General features: G+C 43.8%; 1 protein-coding gene across 2 annotated transcripts in view; it reads right to left on the bottom strand.

Moving 5' to 3' along the window:
* Window positions 1-667: 667 nt before the first annotated feature.
* Window positions 668-19,087, bottom strand: part of Ttl (tubulin tyrosine ligase) — a 30,505-nt gene continuing 12,085 nt past the window's right edge. For both annotated transcript variants that reach the window (XM_090336368.1, XM_090336369.1), the window contains exons 3-7: window positions 18,071-18,303; window positions 14,055-14,190; window positions 12,686-12,955; window positions 6,700-6,843; window positions 668-4,235 (exon numbers count right to left, since the gene is read on the bottom strand). In XM_090336368.1, coding sequence (XP_090192494.1) covers window positions 4,124-4,235; window positions 6,700-6,843; window positions 12,686-12,955; window positions 14,055-14,190; window positions 18,071-18,303 — 895 coding nt within the window. In that variant the 3' untranslated portion in view covers window positions 668-4,123. The remainder of the gene's footprint in view (window positions 4,236-6,699; window positions 6,844-12,685; window positions 12,956-14,054; window positions 14,191-18,070; window positions 18,304-19,087) is intronic.

The following is a 19,087-nucleotide window of genomic DNA, read 5'->3' on the forward strand; positions in this document are numbered from 1 at the left end:
GTATGGCTGCAGGGAAATCCTGCTTGCTTTTTGGTAATGAGACTGGATTTGAATAACCAGCGATACTAAGACACGCACCACTCACAGTAACATACGGACGCAAGGAGGCTGGGGTGGATGTGTGACTCCAGTGGTACAGTGTCAGTCAATGAGTAAAACGTCAGATACTGACTCCAAGTCCTAGTCTTAAACCACCCCAAAATAATAATAAAACAATAAATAAACAGAAGCAAAGAGGCAAAACACTTGAAATATTTTACTTTGATGCGCCAGGCATTTCAAACATTCATAAAATTGCCTTGTTTCAAAAACCATCTCCTCAAGTACAGATTTTATGTCTAGGATGACAGCCATGCATATCACGAATTTTCTCTATAGTCCTCCAGGCTACCTGTCACCTACTTTGGCACCACGTCCTTGTCTCAACACCACAAACCAACAGGCAGAACCCATCCACAGGCATAATCACGATTAGCGACGCCAGATCTGTGGCTCTTCTATCCCAAGAGATCAGTGCATGCAACCAGCCTCTCAAGAAGCTTAGCTAAATTCCATATCCAGCCACTCCACATGCTGGCATCTGCCCCGATCTCTCCTGCAAACACCAAGGCACTTAAATGTTCTTGGTAAAATGGATTTTTATCATCGCCATAGGAGTCAAGTGTGAGTATTCATGAATTACTTTAGCACATATTTAATAAATTTATGAATTCCTCTGTTTATAGTTGTTGCCAGGGGCTCACAAACTGTGTACATAGATAAAAACAAGTTTGAGTTTTTAGATACTATAATAGAGCAACTAGAGTCTGCTTCGACAATATTTGTTTGAACCAGGAAAACTACTGTATGTATGTCAACATCTGGTTGTTCTTAAAAGAAATACTTTCAGAAAGAATTTCTGTGTGTGCCAGTCCTGAGGCTTTAACTAAGAGCTTGGGTGCTGTCCCTGAGCTTTTTCTTCTTTTTCTTTGCTCAAGGTCAGTGCTCTACCACTTGAGTCATGGCTCCACTTCCAACTCTTTAGTAGTGTACTAGAGATAGGAGTCTCACAGACTTCCCTGCCTGGGCTAGGGTGATCTTCAGATCTCAACCTCCTGAGTAGCCAGCCACCAACACCCAACAGAATTTTTTTTAAACATTATGCCTTATATGATACTTCCCAAGTATAAAGTGTCTGACTTTTCTTGTCAAGCCATAGTTCAGGGCTTCTCAAGACACTGCTGCCTGGGGTTTCTGATTTAATTGGCTAGGGGGTGAGGGAAGGGAACCAACATGTTATAAAAGCTTCCCAAGAGATTCTCGCATGTACTCAGCACTGAGAACCATGGTACTAAAAGCTCTTGCATAGTCTTTTCTACTCTCTTGTTCTCACAAAAAGCCCCGGAGGTTGTCCCAGCTCTGGCAAACATTTCTTCCACGAGATTAGAAACTAAGGCACAGAGAGGTCAACAAACTCAGCAGTCAAATGAACTCGACAGTCAACAGTGAAATGATAGCACTGAGGCTGCAATCAACAGCTCCAAAGGACTCAACAAGTGCTTGTCCCTGGCCCCCTCTGGAGACACTTATACAATCTAAAATATAAAACCCGAAGACTAAGAAGCTTGACAGACCTGGGCATCTGTGCCAGGGGATTAGGAAGGGTCAGGAATATTTTTCCTACCTGATGGGGGAAAATGCATAAAATAGATACATCATTGAGCTGGGCACCAGTGGCTTCCACTTATAATCCTACCCACTTAGGAGGATGAGATAGGAGGATCAAAGTTCGAAGCCAGTCCAGGCAGACAAATCTATCTGAAATTGATTAGCCAGCAAAAAACCAGAAATGGAGGTGTAGCTCAAGTGGTAGGGTGCCATCTTTCAACAAAAATAGCCAAATGAGAGCATGAGGCCCTGAGTTCAAGCCTCAATACTGGCACATGGACATAGCATGTGCACGTGTGCACACACACACACACATACACACACACAAAAGCACATGTGTGTTGACACAATGTGAGGAACACACAGAAGTCTTTTCTTTTTCTAAAACCTTTCATCTCTTACCTAGATGCCATGAATTCAGGTTTCTTAGAAAATCTACCAGGATTAATACATGCCTTCATATCTAAATTCTTAGTTCTGTCACTGAAAGAGCTGAAAAACGATCTCAGATATCCTTGTGACTTAGATTTCAAAGTACATGAAACCTTCTATGCTATCCCCACCAGCCCACCTGTACTCGACCATAGAACCAGTACCCTCCAATCTGCACATGGGTATGCGTCTTCCTACAACCTACTCAGATCCCACTTCATTGCTCGTAAGCTTCCAGACATTGCCCTACTGGCTGCCCTGGGACTCCAGGACGGATTTCACATCACCTAATCTATTGTGCTCTGAACACAAACTCTGTGATCTATATTCTCAGTAACCAGTAGAACTTCTGTGTTAGAATTCCAAATTCTTCTGAGCCAACCTGGTGGGGACTTCCTTCCACATTCTATTACCAGATGGCTGCATCTAGCCAATCACTTTCATCCTTATTCCTTTTCTAAGCCTTAAGCTTCCATCTTACACCCTGTTTCAGGAGGCAATGCTTTTGCTCTTCTTTTGTAAGAATCTGACTTGACTGTAGAACCTATCAAAAAAGAACTGATTAAAATATGCACTAGGAAAGAAGCTTCTCCACTCAGGGACACTAAGAAGAGCCGAGTGCCTCCGATCAAGCTTGACATAAATGGGCACTGGTGATTCACACCTGTAATCCTAGCTACTCAGGAGGCTGAGATCTGAGGATCATGGTTTGAAGCCAGCCTTTGCAGGGAAGTCTATGAGACTCTTATCTCCAAACTACTCAAAAAATAAGCTCAGAGACAGCACCCAGGCCCCAGGAGTGGGGCCTGGGGCCCACACAAAATAAATAAATAAAATCTCCTCATGTTAATGATGTGGCCTTCTGAGAAGTCTACAACATATAACTAACACTCCACATACCTTGTGGCTTACAAGATACAGTAGAGAGCTCGGAAGCTCTCCTACCTATGCTTATTCAGAGAGCATTCCTCCTGATATCCACAGGAGTCCACAGACATAAAATCCCTCCTGGAGTGGAAGCTGGCCTCCAGCCCCTGCAGAAGGCTCTTGAAGTACAAGGAGAATGAGAAGGAGGAAAGCCACCTATATCTGTCCAAGCCCACCTGAAGATGGGGACAAATAATGGAATTCTATCCTCTATGACTCCCAGAGAGGTTTCTGCAAGGATGCAAGTGAAAATAAAAAGGAAAGGAAAAGGGACTTTGCAAAACTGCATTTTGCATTCTGCTTAAAACAGAGAATTGAGAACCATGATACTTCAAAGACACCCCTCCCCAACCTATTAAGTAAAGCAAGTTATCACATTTCGTTTTCCCTTTCTCATGCTTATTTGATGCGTATGGGAATCATCCGATTTGAGGCTTCCTTTCTAAAACATGCAGAGAGCACAAGGCAGTTGGTTCCTCAACCCACAGGACCCCTGGCGGGGGCTGGACTACAACCCACCAGAAAGGTAGCAGAGAAAACAGCCATTGCCAAGAGACTGGGGCACAGTACAAAATGAAGGATGGTTGGTGCATGCTTGTCCAGAGTTGAGTGGGGCCGAGTGTCGTGGAGGAGGTAAGCAGGGGACACCTGATGCAACCTCGCAAATGCTTTCATGTCCAGTCCATGTCCCTGACCAGCAGGCCTGCAGCTGGGCACAAAACTAAGGCACTACAGGCTGCAGCAGGTAGAAAGACACCAAGCAGAGGTTCCTGGCCTGCCATCTGGGAAGACAGGCTCTGTTCCCAGCACTGCCTGAGGATCCAAAGACTCTTGCAAAGGCTGAGAACACAGGATAATCAACTCCCTGCCTTTGGCCCCTTACAAGAATGTTCTGCTCCTTCTAGAGAGATTTGCTTTAATTTGCTAAAGTCAGCAGCACTGTGGAGACCACCACTGGCCCCAGCCAGACTGCTGTCCTTTTTTCTTCCTGTGTTCTTCTGACACATCCTGGGGTTGCCTCTCTCTCCTCATCATGGCTTGATAAGGAGCAGTTTGGACATTTCACCTCCCTCTGGAGCAGGACCCAAGGCAGCTGTGTGTATCTCCATGGTCTCTATCACAGCTTGATGAATGCGGCTGGCGGTGGCGGCGGCTCCATATCCGGGGGTGGAAAGACACTGGCTATGGCTAGGTCCACAATGCCCTGGCACAGTTCTGCATAGAGTTTCCTGAAATGAGTTTAACAGAAAGTCACTGACGATCTTTAGCAAAGTACAATGAAAAACTCAAAAGTTACTTGGCCTTTTTTTTTTTTTTTTTTGCCAGTCCTAGGGCTTGAACTCAGGACCTGAGCACTGTCCTTGGGCTTTTTCAAGGCTAACATTCTACCAGTTGAGCCACAGCACTATATTTGGCTTTTTCTACATATGTGGTATCAAAGAATCGAACTGGAGACTTCATGCATGCTAGGCAAGCACTCTACCACTAGACCAAATTCCCGGCTGGCCTTTTTTTTTGGTGCCAGTCTTGAGGTTTGAACTCAGGACCTGGGTGCTGTCCCTGAGCTTCTTTTGCTCAAGGCTAGCACTCTACCATTTGAGCCACAGTTTTTCCTGAGTAGTTTATTGGAGATAAAAGTCTCATGGGCTTTCCTGCCCGGGCTGGCTTCAAACCATGATCCTCAGATCTCTGCCTCTTGAGTAGCTAAGATTGTAGGCATGAGCCACCAGCACCTGGCCTCGTTTGTGTTTATTTGTTTGCTAAATCAAGATCTGCTGTAGGTGTTTATGTCAAGAACAGCTTTCTAAAACTGGTCTCCACACATATACAAGTACCTCAGGAAGTATTGCACCCCAACAAAGCATTCCATGAGTAAAAATTTATGGAAGGTCTTGCAGGTGAATACACAGATAATTCCTGCTTGCACTGACAGGGGAATAGATTTGATAACATCTTGCCTATAAGGACAGACATGGAGAGGCAAGCAGTAAGCCAGGGAAATAACCACCTTGCTAGGCTTGAAAGGACACTGGGGAAAACTTCACGGGACTGACAGTCTGGAACTTGGGAAAATATATAGGTCAGACAGAAAATTGGATGGACAGAAAAAAAGAGGAAGAAAATCCAAGAAGGAAAACTTCCTCTCTCCGGAGGAGCTCTAAGGCCCTCTATCTCCAGCTTTTGCTGCAGGTTTTTATGAGGCCCTGGAGACCTGTGGGGACTGATTCTAAATCAGGAAAAACAGAGTGGGGGGTGGTGGGGGACACCAAAAGCTCACTCTTATAATCCTAATACTTAGGAGGCTGAGATCTGAGGATCGTGGTTAAAAGCCAGCTCAGGTATAAAAGTCCGTGAGATACTTATCTTCAATTAGTCTCAGAAAAATCCAGAAATGGAGATATAGCTCAAGTAGCCTTGAGCAAAAGGAGCTCAGGGGCAGTGCCTAGGCCCAGAGCACAAGCCTCAGGAATGGCAAGAAAAAAATGAAAAAAAAAGAAAAGAAAAAGGAGTTGGGTGGGGGAGGGGCACGCATGATCTAAAGAGGAAACCACATCTGGGGCAGATGTGCCCATCCATACAACACACTAGGCAAGCTAGCCAGGGACAGAAGTCCTTTCCTAATAAATAATTTCCAAAAGATACTGTATCCCAATCCCTTTCTGTCTCATTCTCATCCCTCCTGCTCCATGGCATGCCCCTCCCAGCACAGAACCTCTTCTGTCCCTGGCAGTTCTGTGTCCCAATCTGTATTAGGGAGCAAGACAGCTTCTGCTTTCCCTCTTGAGAAGTCCAAAGCCTCCCTCCCCACAACCTCCATCAAAATCCTATCTAAAAGATGGAATCTGTATTATTTTCTATTGCAGTACTGAGCTCTAATATTCCTAATACACCAAATGGGGCGGGGTCTGTCTCTGCCATCTTGGGACACTCATCTTTATGGCTTCCTCCACCTCTCTATGCAATATGGATGTATGTACTGAGAGACTAGGAAGAGCTAGGAAAATGGAGATGGAGCACAAAAGGACACCACCCAGACTTACACAGAGGCCAGCATAGTTCCCCCGACTTTTATTTCAGTGCCCTTAAGAAACCCTTTCCTTGCACTCCAGTTCCAGCTCTGCTGTGGCCTGGAAGCTTCTCTGATCATCTCTTCCTTAGGGAGTCCCTAAATGTCACTGTTTCCACAGACTCTGGGCGTTCTACTGGTCACACACAGGATCTCTCTGGCACTTATTAGTTTTTGTCTTGAACTCATGGTATCTGCCACCCACCTAAGCGCAGACCACCTGCACATAAAGAAATGACAGAGTCTCCTGGCTCTCCAGGGTGCTGTGAAGAACTGTCTGCCACCGTGCCAGTCTTCATCAGTCCAAAGATCAATGTTTGAGCTGCTCCAGAGGCTGAGATCGGAGGATTGTGGTTCTAAGTCTGCCCAGGCAGTGAAATCTGAAGACCTCTCGTCTCCAGTTAGCCAGAAGCGGCACTAGGTTAGAAAGAAAAAGCTAAGGGACCGTGTGTCCAGGCCCTGAGTTCAAGCCCCAGTAACCATCCAAAACAAATGAGCACGTCAGTGGATAGAAAGATAGATATGCAGATACATAGAGAGATGGGTGTGTGTCTGAATACTGGGGGCAGGTGTCAGAGAACACAAACAACTTCCCACTTGATCAACCCAGTTACATTGAGGCTTACTGAGCACAAGCCGGGGCGCCATTAACCTCAATGAGCCAAACCTTCAGCTCTTCATCTACCATGAAGTCGAAGCCAAAGAGTTGGAAACTCTGGTAAGGGAGGTGTCTGGTACTGATGGCTGGCTCTATGCTCATGAGGCAGCTCCTGTGGGAGAAGGGAGAGAGCTCACTGAGTGGATGGCAGAGGCAGAGGATTTCATGACGCCCAATGTACATACAAGCTGGATTCAGCTTACCTCTCTTTATCACCAGTCAGGCACCTGGTGACTCATGCCTATCTTCCTAGCTACACAGGAGAATGAGATCTGAGGACTGGGAGTTCAAAGCCAGCGAGGTGGGAAAATCCATGAGACTCTTATCTCCAGTTAACCACCAAAAAGCCATACCAGCTTTTTGCTGGAGGTATGACTCAAGTGGTATAGCACTAGCCTTGAGCAAAAACCAAAAAACAGCAACAACAAAAAATGTTCAAGGATAGCTCTTAGGACCTGAGTTCAAGCACCAGGACTGGTACAAAAAAAAACAAATAAACAACAATAGCATCCATCTTATCACCAATAGATCACTCAAAAGAAGCAAGACGCCCCAAACATTCAAGGTTCTAAGGCAAAGAGGCCCCATGGGCAGTTTAGCATGGGGTAACCAGGGCCCCTAGAAATAAGGCACAAAGAGAACACTGGTATCACTGATTTCTTCCAGGAGTTCCAGTTCTTTCTTTCTTTCTTTCTTTCTTTCTTTCTTTCTTTCTTTCTTTCTTTCTTTCTTTCTCTTCCTTCCTCCCTTTCTTCCTTCCTTCCATCTTTCTTTCTTTTTCTTGAACTCAGGGCCTTGGCACTGTCCTGGGGCTTTATCAAGGCTAGTACTCTACCACTTGAGCCACAGCACCACTTCTGGCTTTTTCTGTGTATGTGATACTGAGGAATTCAACCCGGGGCTTGCTAGGCAAGCACTCTACCACTAGGCTATATTCCTGGCCCTTGGAGCTCCTGTTCTTTCACAAAATTATTGCTAATTAAAAATTCAAGGGCCAGGAGTTTGGCCTAGTGGTAGAGTGATTGCCTAGCATGTACGAAGAACTGGATTCGATTCCTTGGTACTACATACATAGAAAAAAGCCAGAAATGGTGCTGTGGCTCAAGTGGTAGAGCTCTAGCCTTGAGAATGTCCAAGGACAGTGCTCAGACCCTGAGTTCAAGGCCCAGGACTGGCAAAAAAAAAAAAAGATTCAAGAGCCATGCCCTGGGTGTGTGGTTCATGCCTGTAATCCTGGCTACTCGGGAAGCTGAGATCTAAGGATCGCAGTTTGAAGCCAGCCCCAGCAGAGAAATCTGAGAAATTTTATCTCTAGTTAATCAGCAAAAAGTCAGAAATAGAGCTGTAGCCCAAGTGGCATAGTGTCACCTTTGAACAAAAAAACGCATGTGAGAACACAAAGCCCTGAGTTCAAGCCTCAGTAACAGCACACACACGCACACATACACATGCACGCACACACAAATTCAAGTCACACAAATTAAAATATTGAAATATAGCATAGAATTGTCATTTACATGAATTATTGCTTGAAAACATTGAAGGGTTTCAGTGACACAAAAAGTAGCTCAAAGTGAATCTTATAAATATTATAACTAAGTACGTCAAGTCTGAAGCCCCAGGACTGGAAAAAAAATAGGCTGAAGGATGGGCTCAGGGGAAGAATACCTGTCTAGCAAGCAAAAGATACTAAGTTCAAACCCCATGAATGCCAACATAAAGAAAAAGTAAAAAGCTTAGTATGTGATGAAGGAGTGCTTGAGGAATAGAGAGAAAGAGAGAAAGACACCAAGAAAAAAGGGTGAAAAGTGGAACCAGCAACACATATAGAGGAAAAACCATGAGCCAAACCTAATCCAAGTTAAATATGGATGTGTGGGATGAACAATCATCAGAGAGAAATCAGAGCACATCTTTTTGTAGGCTGGCGTGGGAAGAAAGGGGACAGTGGCTGAGAAAAGCAAATGAGTGCTGTGAAGAACATTTCTACTATTAGAAGACAGCGCTGCCTGCACAGACCCATTAGGAAAGGGCACGCCAAGGGCCAATATGTCATTTGCCTACATTGGGAGAGTCCTTGACACTCTTAGCTTCAATTAACTATGAAAGGAGCCAGAGGAGGTGCTGAAGCTCAGGCGATAGGTTGCAAGCTTGAGCAAACAAGCTCAGACCCGCTCATACATGGCCACAGGACTCACAATAAAGGCTCCAAGCAGCAGTGGGCAGGGACAGTCTCAGGCACAGATGGCAGGTACAAGTCTACACTTGACATACTAATTCTAGACAGAATGTAGGCCTTGCATAAAAGAAATCAAATCAGCTGGGCACCATGATTCATGCCTGTAATCCTAGCTACTCAGAAGACTGAAATCTGAGGATTGTGGGTCGTGGGGGCTGAACTCGGCCTGGACGCTGTCCCTGAGCTCTTCAGCTCAAGGCTACCACCCCACCCTTGAGCCAAGCCCCACTTTTCATTTTCTAGAGGTTAATTGGAGATAAGAGTCTCAGTCCTTTTGTGCCTGGGCTGGCTTTGAACCTTGATTCTCAGATCTCAGCCTCCTGAGTAGCTAGGATTACAGGGGTGAGCCATCTGCTTGGCCTAAGTCTGAGGCATTCTTATCTCCAATTGAACATCAAAAAGACAGAAGTGGAGGTGTGGCTCAAGGAGTACAATGATGCTTTGAGCAAGGGGAGGGGGAGGGATCCAGGAAGCCAAGTAAGTTCAAGTCCCATTGCTGGCACAAAACAAACAAACAAACCCAGATGTCTATCGATTACAGAAGGAGAAACCAACAGATTACATGGCAAATAAATAGGACTAGACATTGGGATCTGAGGATCATGGCTCATAACTTAATCTAGTAACAGAGCCTCAAAACTTATAAAACAAAACTAATGAAACTGAAACATAATTGCAGTTGGAAACTTCAGAGATTTTTTGTTTTGTTTTGTCAGTTGTGGGACTTGAACTCTGGGTCTGGGCATTGTCCCTGAGCTCTTCAGCTCAAGGCTACCAGCTTACCCCTTGATCCACAGTGCCACTTCCTGCTTTCTGATGATTAATTAGAAATAAGAATCTCTTGGACTTTCGTGCCAGGGCTGGCTTTGAATCAGGATCCTTAGATCTCAGCCTTCTGAGTAGGTAGGATTGTGGACATGGGCCACTGTGCCTGGCTACTTCAGTTTTTTATTGCAGTAATGGACAAAACACTCCAAAGAGAAAACCATCAAGGATCTAAAATACTCAAACATGATCAATCCTCTAGACCTACTTGAAAACAGAACACAGTTGAACTATGTATCACAACACAGACATTGTTTCCAGAGCATGAAGAATATTCACCAAGATCACACTCTGAGCCATGGCCCAGACCATAAGGATTTTAAAACATGAAATAATATAAAGCATGTCTGTATGTCAACAGTGGAATTACTCAGAAACCCCCACATTAAGCAGATCATTAAGCAAAAAATACAATAATAATAATTTTTTCAAAAACCCATAGAGATGAGGCCGTTAGGGAAATTTAATTTTTTTTTAATTGGTTCTGGGGCTTGAACTCAGGGCCCGAGTGCTGTTCCTGAGCTTTTGTGCTCAAGGCTAGCCACTCTGCCACTCTGAGCCACGCTTCATTTCTAGTTTCTTGGTGGTTAACTGAAGATAAGAGTCTCACAATCTTCTTGCTCAGGTTGGCCTTGAATTGGGATCCATGGATCTTAGCTAGGATTTAAAGGCATGAAACACCAGTGCCTGGCTGAAATTTAAAAATATTTTGACAGGTAGTGGCACTGTGGCTCAAGTGACAGAGCACTATTCTTGAGCTGAAGAGCTCAGAGACAGGGCTCAGGCCTAGAGTTCAAGCTCCACAACTGACCACCCCCCCCCCCAAAAAAAAGAGAGACAGAGTAGAAATAAAAATATAGTAAATTTGGGCCAGGAGTTTGGCCTAGTGGTTGAGTGCTTGCCTAGCATGCACAAAGACCCGGGTTTGATTCCTCGGTACCATATACATAGAAAAAAGCCAGAAATGGTGCTCAGGCTCAAGTGGTGGAGCTCTAGCCTTGAGAAAGCCCAAGGACAGTGCTCAGGCCCTGAGACCAAACTCAGGACTTGGCAAAAAAAAAAAAAAAATATATATATATATATAGTAAATTTGTGGCATGTGGCTAATGTAGTATTTGGAATGTGCTTTTTTTCCTCTTTTTTTAAAAAATATTTTTTATTGTAATTAATAGAAGGGTTACATTATATTCGCCAGATAGAAGGTGCATTACTTCACAAACATTGATACCCTTCCCCCCCCTCTTTTGAGGTAACTCTTAGATCAAAGATCTAACATTTCACCTTAAGAAATAAGAGAAAGAGGGGCCAGGAGTTTGGCCTAGTGGTTAAAGTGCTTGCCTACCATGCACGAAGACCTGGGTTCAATTCCTCCATACCACATACATAGAAAAAAGTTGGAAGTGGTGCTGAGGCTCAAGCGGTAGAGCTCTAACCTTGAGAAAGTCCAAGGACAGTGCTCAGGCCCTGAGCTCAAGCCCAGGACTGGCAAAAAAAAAAAAAAAAAGAGAAAGAACAAATTAAACCTCCCCAAAGAGCATAAGAAAGAAAATAACAAAGATCATAAAAAGCAAAGAGACTTAAAACATAAGAGAAAACCAATAAAGCTAAAAATCTGGTTTAAAATAAATATTAAAAATATTAAAAAATATTAAGTATTTAAAGAAGTAAAATTTAAATAAATAAATATTAAATAAACATTTAAAACGAGATTTTGGTGGCTCATACCTATAATCTTAGCTAAGCAAGAGGCTGAGTCCTGGAAGATCATGGTTCAAAGGCAACCTGGGTAGAAAAGTCTGCAAGATTCTAAGTAATCAGAAAAATGTCAAGACTGAAAGTATGGCTCAACTAGCAGAGTGCCAGCCATTAGCAAAAAAGTCAAGCAAGCTGGGCACCAGAGGCTCACACTTATAACCCTAGCTACTCAGCAGGCTGAGATCTAAAGATCATGGTTTGATGCCCAGGCAGGAAAGTTCAAGAGACTCTTATCTCCAAGTAATTACCAAAAAGCCAAAAGTGGAGTTGTGGATCAAGTGGTAGAGTGCTAGCCTTGAACACAAAACACAGAGATAGCACTCAGTCCCTGAGTTTAAGCCCCAGAATTAGCACAAAAGAAAAAAGAAGGGAAGCAAGAATATTAGGCTTTGTGTTAAATCCCTATTTCCAGCACCAAGAATAAATAAATAGCTGGGTGCTGGTGGCCAATGCCTGTAATTCTAGCTACTCAGGAGGCTGAGATCTGAGGATCGTGCTTAAACGCCATTTGATTCATGAGACTCTTATCTCCAACTAACCAGCAAAAAGTGGAGCTGTAGCTTAAGTGATAAGAGCACTAGCCTTGATCAAAACCACTCAAGAATAGTGCCCAGGCCCTGAGTTCAAGTCCTAGTACAACTCAATAAATCAAGAAAATCAATCAATCAATAAAGTAATGGCCAGGTGTCAGTGGCTCACACCTGTAACCCTGGCTATTCGGGAGGCTAAGGTTTGAGGAATGGGATTTGAAACCAGCTAGGGCAGCGAAGTCCATGAGATTTCTATCTCCAATTAATGATCAAAAAGCTTAAGTGGAAGCATAGCTAGCCTTGAACACAAAAGCTAGGGGACAGCACCCAAGCCCCAGGACTGGCACACACAAAATAATAGTAATAACACGACAGTCTATCTATCAAGTAAAATAGAGAGGAAATAATTCTAAATTATCAGTAACTGGCAAGAAGTGACATCATCATCGGTCCTTCCAGATATTACATTGAAAGCAACAGACTATTCCAAATACATTTTGCCCATAAATCAGACAAGGTAAGTGTAACAATTCCTTGAAGATCATAAACACTCAAAGCACAGTTGAGATGAAGGAAGCCAAAAGAAAGGTTACAAGTAAGTTTACCTTATGATATGCTTGATTTGTAGCAAGATACTATTTTCCAAGGTAATGTTCAAAGCACTTGTGAGGTACTGATTGAACTCCTCAAAGAACATTTCATTCCCTTCTTCGTACTTTCCGTAGTTCTTTGAGTACTCTTTTTGAATGCAGTGATTGGTCAAGTGGCAGGTCTTGTCTTGGAAGTTATCAACATGATATGGTTCTGAAGCAGTCCGAAGTACACCCTCTCTATAGAGGTAGATATTGTATTGATGATCGACCAACACCCAGCTTCTGTAATTTAACAAACACACTGTTTACAATATAGGTATAGGAGTGTGTGTGTGTATCAATCCTCCCATGCTTAGGTTTTTTTTGGGGGGGGTAAAGAAATTAGGAAGAATAGAGGAAGGAGGTAGTTCTAAAGTTATATAAGGTTAGGTAAAAGAGTGGTTTTTTACCACAATGAGATAAATAAACATTTCACCATATATAATAATAAAACAGCTAGGTACCAGTGGCTCAGACCAATAATCCTAGCTACTCAGGAGGCTGAGATCTGAGGATCGTGGTTCAAAGCCAGCCTTGGGCAGGGAAGTCTGTGAAACTCTTTATCTCTAATTAACCACCATAAAATTGGAGGTGGTGCTGTGACTCAAGTGGTAGAGTGTTAGCCTTGAGCTGAAGAGCTTAGGGACAGCACCCAGGCAGAGTTCAAGACTGACAAAAAAAAAATGATTTTTCTTCATATTTTGCTTCTTAAGCCACCACCAGTGCTTGGCAGAAAACTTGACCAGTCCAGATAAAAAGTAAGAGGATTTCATCTCGGGATTTCCACTGGGATACAGTGGTTTCATGCCTATGATCTGAATTATACAGGTTAGAGGGTAGCAGCCTGAGGTCTTCCTAGGCAGAAAAGAGGAAGACATCCAATTACTTCCACAAAAAAATGTATTAAGAAAAAATCAGGTAAAGTTGGTTCTCGCTTGTATCCTAGCTACTCAAGAGATTGAGATCTGAGGACTGCAGATAGAAGCCAGTCTGGACATGAAGACATGAACATGAGCTTTTTATTTTTAATTTACCATCAAAAAGTGAGAAGTAGAGAGGTGGCTAGCCTTGAGCAAAATACTCAAGAACAGTGTCCAGGCCTAGAGTTAAAGCCCCAGGACCTGCTCACATGCACACATACACGTGTTAAAAAAGAAAATTTTGTTCCATCTTCTAAAGAAAAGAGAGGAAATGGAAACAGAAAATAAGGTGCAGGAACTCAGGTCTGCTGAGCTGTCCTCAAGTCAGCGGCCAGGTCCTCACATCTGGGTCCTCTGCAGGCCACAGCCCAGGGCATTGTTGGTGGATGAATAAAATCTCAGCACCGGCACAGATGGATTACCTAATGTCAAACTTGCGGTGACCAGGTTCAAGGAGCAGAGGGCGCTCGAGGTACTTCTGGATCACATGCACTTGGCCTTGGTTGTCTATGAAATCCAGAAGCTCCGACGCCTCTGAGGAGATGAGGATGCCTTCACCTAACAGAGCAAAGGCAAAACAGAAACTGGTCCAGTTCTTCCCACCAGGAAAATCCCTCTGCAACACCAGAAAGGAAAGGGAGAGCAGGAGAAAACCAAGAGAGACTTTCAGTGGCCCATGCACACTTATCTGCATGGGCGGGACTCAAACTGTGACACTATCATTCATGGCTCACAAGTAACTAGGTTTACAGATTTGAGCCACCAGTACCCAGCTTGATCTTTTTTTCTTTTTGGTAGAATCTAGGTTTTTTTGCCTTGGCCAGCATGGACCATAATCCTCCTATTTATACTTCCTGCCATAAAAGGATGACAGGCATATGGTACCATGTCCAGTTTTGTTCTGTTGAGACAGGGGTCTCATGAACTGTTTGCCTACACTGGTCAAGAACAGAGATCCTCTCAATCTCAGCCTTTCTGCATTGCTGGGATTATAGATGTGTGTGTCACTGTGACACACAGTAGAGAGAGGGTCTCGCAAACTTTTTGCCAGAGTGATCCCAGACTTTCATCTTCCAGATTTCCACCTCCAAAGTATCTACGACTGCAGGCGTGAGCCACTGAGGCAAGCCTTCAACTTTCCTTCTCAAGATCACTTAAGGTATTAAGAGTCTGTGCTTTTCTGTGTGAATTTTAGAAGCTACATGAAAATCTTGCTGAGGTCTTGATTAGAAGTACCTTAACCCTGTGGACCAGTTTTGGGTGAACTGGCATCTTTACTGTTGAGAGTTCTCCAGAGCTCTCTGACCTCTTCAATACCCATTGTGTAATCTTCAGCACTGGTACATATTTTGTGAAGTTTCTTCTTAAGATCTCTTTGTCACAGAGGTAAAGTATAAGTGGTATTGTGTTGTGGTTTTGCTTCCCATATATTCATTGTTAGTCTATACATATGGAAGAGCACACACGAGCGCGTGGTGTGTGTGTGTGTGTATGTGTGTGTGTGTGTGTGTGTGTGTGTGTGTAAGGATTTCATGGCTTTATTTGTTTATTTATTTATTTTTGCCAGTCCTGGGCTTGAGCTCAGGGCCTGAGCACTGTCCTTGGGCTTTCTCAAGGCTAGAGCTCTACCACTTGAGCCACAGCACCACTTCTGGCTTTTTCTAAGTATGTGGTACTGAAGAATCGAACCCGGGTGGGTCTTCGTGCACGCTAGGCAAACACTGTACCACTAGGCCAAACTCCTGGCCCAATTTCATGGCTTTGAACCACAATCCTCAGATCTCAGCCTGCTGAGTAGCTAAGATAATAGGCATGGAGGGAGCGGCTGGCTTCCTCGGTGTTTTTGCTCAAGGCTGGCGATCTACCACTTGAGCCACACTTCTGCTTCCTTGTCTCAAGTCTTATAGCAAAAATCCAGTTCAACATTTTATTTTCTTTTTACTGTACCTACTGCTTAGTGTCCTTCTCTGTCTTGCCTTGTAAGGGCCCGGGGACTGTGCAGGGGTCCCTAGAGAGGACTTCTTGGCTCCAAGTTCAACCCCACAGCAGGAACCTGGAATACCATGAATGTCTATTCCTTCGCCAATTCCTCCATTGGTCATCAAAACCCAGGGACATAACTTGAGAAAAAGATGCAAGGTGTGTGTAGGTGGAAGGAATAGGTGAAGTATCTGGCCTGTGGCATGAGTCTAATTCTTCCCCTTATAGAAGATTGCTGGTAATGCCAGAACAGTCATTAGAAAAGAAAGTAAGCCAGAAGTGTGGCCTACTGGAAGAGTCCTTGCCTAGCATGCACGAAGACCTGGGTTTGATTCCTGAGTACCACATACACAGAAAAAAAAAGCCAGAAATGGTGCTGTGGTTCAAGTGGCAGAGTGCTAGCCTTGTGCAAAAGTGCTCAGGGAGGTGGAGAGAAATGGAGACAAAAACATGAGAAGGGGCATTACTGTAAGAGAAATCATATACCTACTACCTGATGAATGTAACGGTAACCCCTCTATATATTATCCCAACAACAAAATAAAAATAAAAAAGTGCTCAGGGACAGTGCCCAGGTCCTGAGTTCAAGTCCCAGGAGTGGCACACACACAAAAAAGTGATGTTTACTTGACCAAAAATAGAAATGAGAACTAATGGCCAGATGGTCTTCCAAGAAAACACAAAGGAAAAGCAAGTTCAAAGTGGAATGGTTGTAAAAAGAGAATGAGTTATCATTATAAACTTCATGGCAGTCATGCATTCATTCACATGCATTATTTAAGTGTCTGTGAGGACCGCATGGGGGCAAACAAGAGAGAAAATCTGTGTTTTCATGGAGTTTAGAACACGATGGGGAAGAGCCGGGAGTTTGGCCTAGTGGTAGAGTGCTTGCCTAGCATGCACGAAGACCCAAGTTCGATTCCTTGGTACTACATACTTAGAAAAAGCCAGAAGTGGTGCTGAGGCTCAAGTGGTAGAGCTCTAGCCTTGAGAAAAATCCAAGGACAGTGCTCAGGCCCTGAACTCAAGCCCAGGACTGGCAAAAAAAAAAAAAAAAAAAAAAGAGAGAGAACACGATGGGGAAACGGACACATGCAGTTCTGAGACGAAGTTAGTGCCAGAAGTTAAAAAAAAAAAAAAGCAATGACTGCACAGGTGATTTTAGATTAGAAACATCTTTCTGACATAGCAAGCTTGGAGCTGAAATAGAAAATATTCCATGTAAATGTAAGCACATTCCAGACACACAGACAAGTTTAGAGTATATGAGAGACTCAAGGCAGACACTGTGTCTACAATACAGTGAGCAAGGCCAAGAATAGAAAGAGATGAAATCAGAGATATGAGGAAATGGCCAGCAGCTGGCTACCATCAGGAAGCTAGAGTTACTCTAACTACATTAAGCGCCAGCTGGTAAGTCTTAAGCAGGAAACGTCATGAAACATGATCAGATTTGTGTTTCTGACACATCACTGTCTGGGTAGAGAGCTGGCAGAGAGTGTCACAGAACAGAGAGAATGGTGGCTTTGATTTTAAATGTAAGCAGTGGAAATATGAAGATAGGTCTATTTCAGAGTGGGTTCTGAGGGTAACATCAGCACGATAGTAATGACAAGAAAAGAGCCATCAAGGGCTGGGAGTTTGGCCTAGTGGTTAAAGTGCTTGCCTAGCATGCATGAAGACCCGGGTTCGATTCCTTGGTACCACATACATAGAAAAAAGCCGGAAGTGGTGCTGAGGCTCAAGTGGTAGAGCTCTAGCCTTGAGAAAGTCCAAGGACAGTGCTCAGGCCCTGAGCTCAAGCTCAGGACTGGAAAAAAAAAAAAAAAAAGAGCCATCAAGGATGAATCCTATGCTTGGGGCTTCAGAGACTGAGTAAATAGTAGAATCAGTAGTAGAAATAGTGAATGTGAAAAGGCTGGGGCAAGCAAAATTGGAAAGGAAACGAAGAGTTCTAATCAGACACATTAATTTTGAAATGCCTTTTAGAGACGGTGAAGGTCGCTTGAATATACAGCTTCCAGGGAAAGCTAGATTTGAAAGAAACCATCAGGCTGGGTGCAGTGGTACACACCTATAATTCTAGCTACTCAGGAGGCTGAGATCTGAGGATCCCAGTTCAAAGCCAGCCTGGGCACAAAGTCCATGAGGCTTTTATCTCCAGTTAACACCGGAAAACCGGAAGTGGCACTGTGGCTCAAGGGGAAGCTGAGGAGCTCAGGGACAGCACCCAGGCCCAGAGTTCAAGTCCCAAAACAGAAGAAAAAAGGAAGAAAGGAAGAAAGAAAGGAAGGAAGGAAGGAAGGAAGGAAGGAAGGAAGGAAGGAAGGAAGGAAGAATCAGGGTGCCTACTGATGTTGCTCACTCACGGATTCAGTTAGAATCTGTTATCCAAAGACCAGAGCTTGACAGAAAACCTACAGGAACAAGGGAAGGGGTTGATACCTCAATCCCTCACCTTTGGCACCAGCTGATGACTTTGCAATCCAAACACTGCCTTCTCCATCTTCTTTCTTTCTGTTATAAGAAGCCAGGAAGAATTCTCTTTCATCTGTCCTTGAGTTACTGATCAGTGACTGGATTCCATTCTGTGCTGAAGCAACTGGGGTCTTGACATTCGTTGGATAAATCACATAGGACTCAGGGAACCAGGTACAGGACTCTGACAGTTCTGGGCTTGTCTTGATTAGCCTGCAGATAAAAGAAGGTCAGTCTATTTATTACTATGCTCTGCAACTCTATTCAAAAAGGCCACTGCTTTCCCCAAAAGCTTTTCAAAGAGGCGAAACATAGCCTAGTCTCTTCCTTCCCCTTCTTCTTGGCCTTGGTCTCTCTTAGGTACAGCACTGAAGGGATTATCCCAGTTAACTTAAAAGGCTTAATGATGAAAACTTCAGCTGTTTTGTTTTTAATCTGCACAGAAACTCAATATAATTCTGAGCCAACACGTTTTCAACTAATTAGACAGTTGAAAACCACCACATACATGAGTCAATTTCATATTAAGAAATGAAGTAAGGTTCTGTGACAGTGGCTCACATCTGTAATCTTAGCTATTTAGGAGGCTGAAACCTGAGGGTTATGGTTCAGAGTCAGCCCAGGCAGAAAAGCCCATGAGATTCTTATCTCCAGTTAGCCAGCAAAAAACTGGAAGTGGAGCTGTAGTTCAAGTGGTAGAGTACTAGCTCTAAGCAAAAGAGCTCAGGGAGAGTGCTTTACTCCTGAGTTCCAACACCAGGATTGGCGCAAAAAAAAGAGAGAAAGAAAGGAAGAAAGGAAGGAAAGAAAAGAAAGAAGGAAGGAAGGAAAGAAAAGAAAGAAGGAAGGAAGGAAAGAAAAGATATTAAAAAGAAATGGGGGTTGGGCATGGTGGCTCACGCCTGTAATCCTAGCTACTCAGGAGGCTGAGATCTGAGGATCATGATTCAAAGCCAGCCCAGGCACTAAAAACCAAGCGACTCATCTCCAATTAACA

This window comes from Megascapheus bottae, chromosome 7 (genome assembly GCF_031878675.1).
Source record: "Megascapheus bottae isolate mThoBot1 chromosome 7, mThoBot2.hap1, whole genome shotgun sequence".
NCBI classification, from domain to species: Eukaryota; Metazoa; Chordata; class Mammalia; order Rodentia; family Geomyidae; genus Megascapheus; species Megascapheus bottae.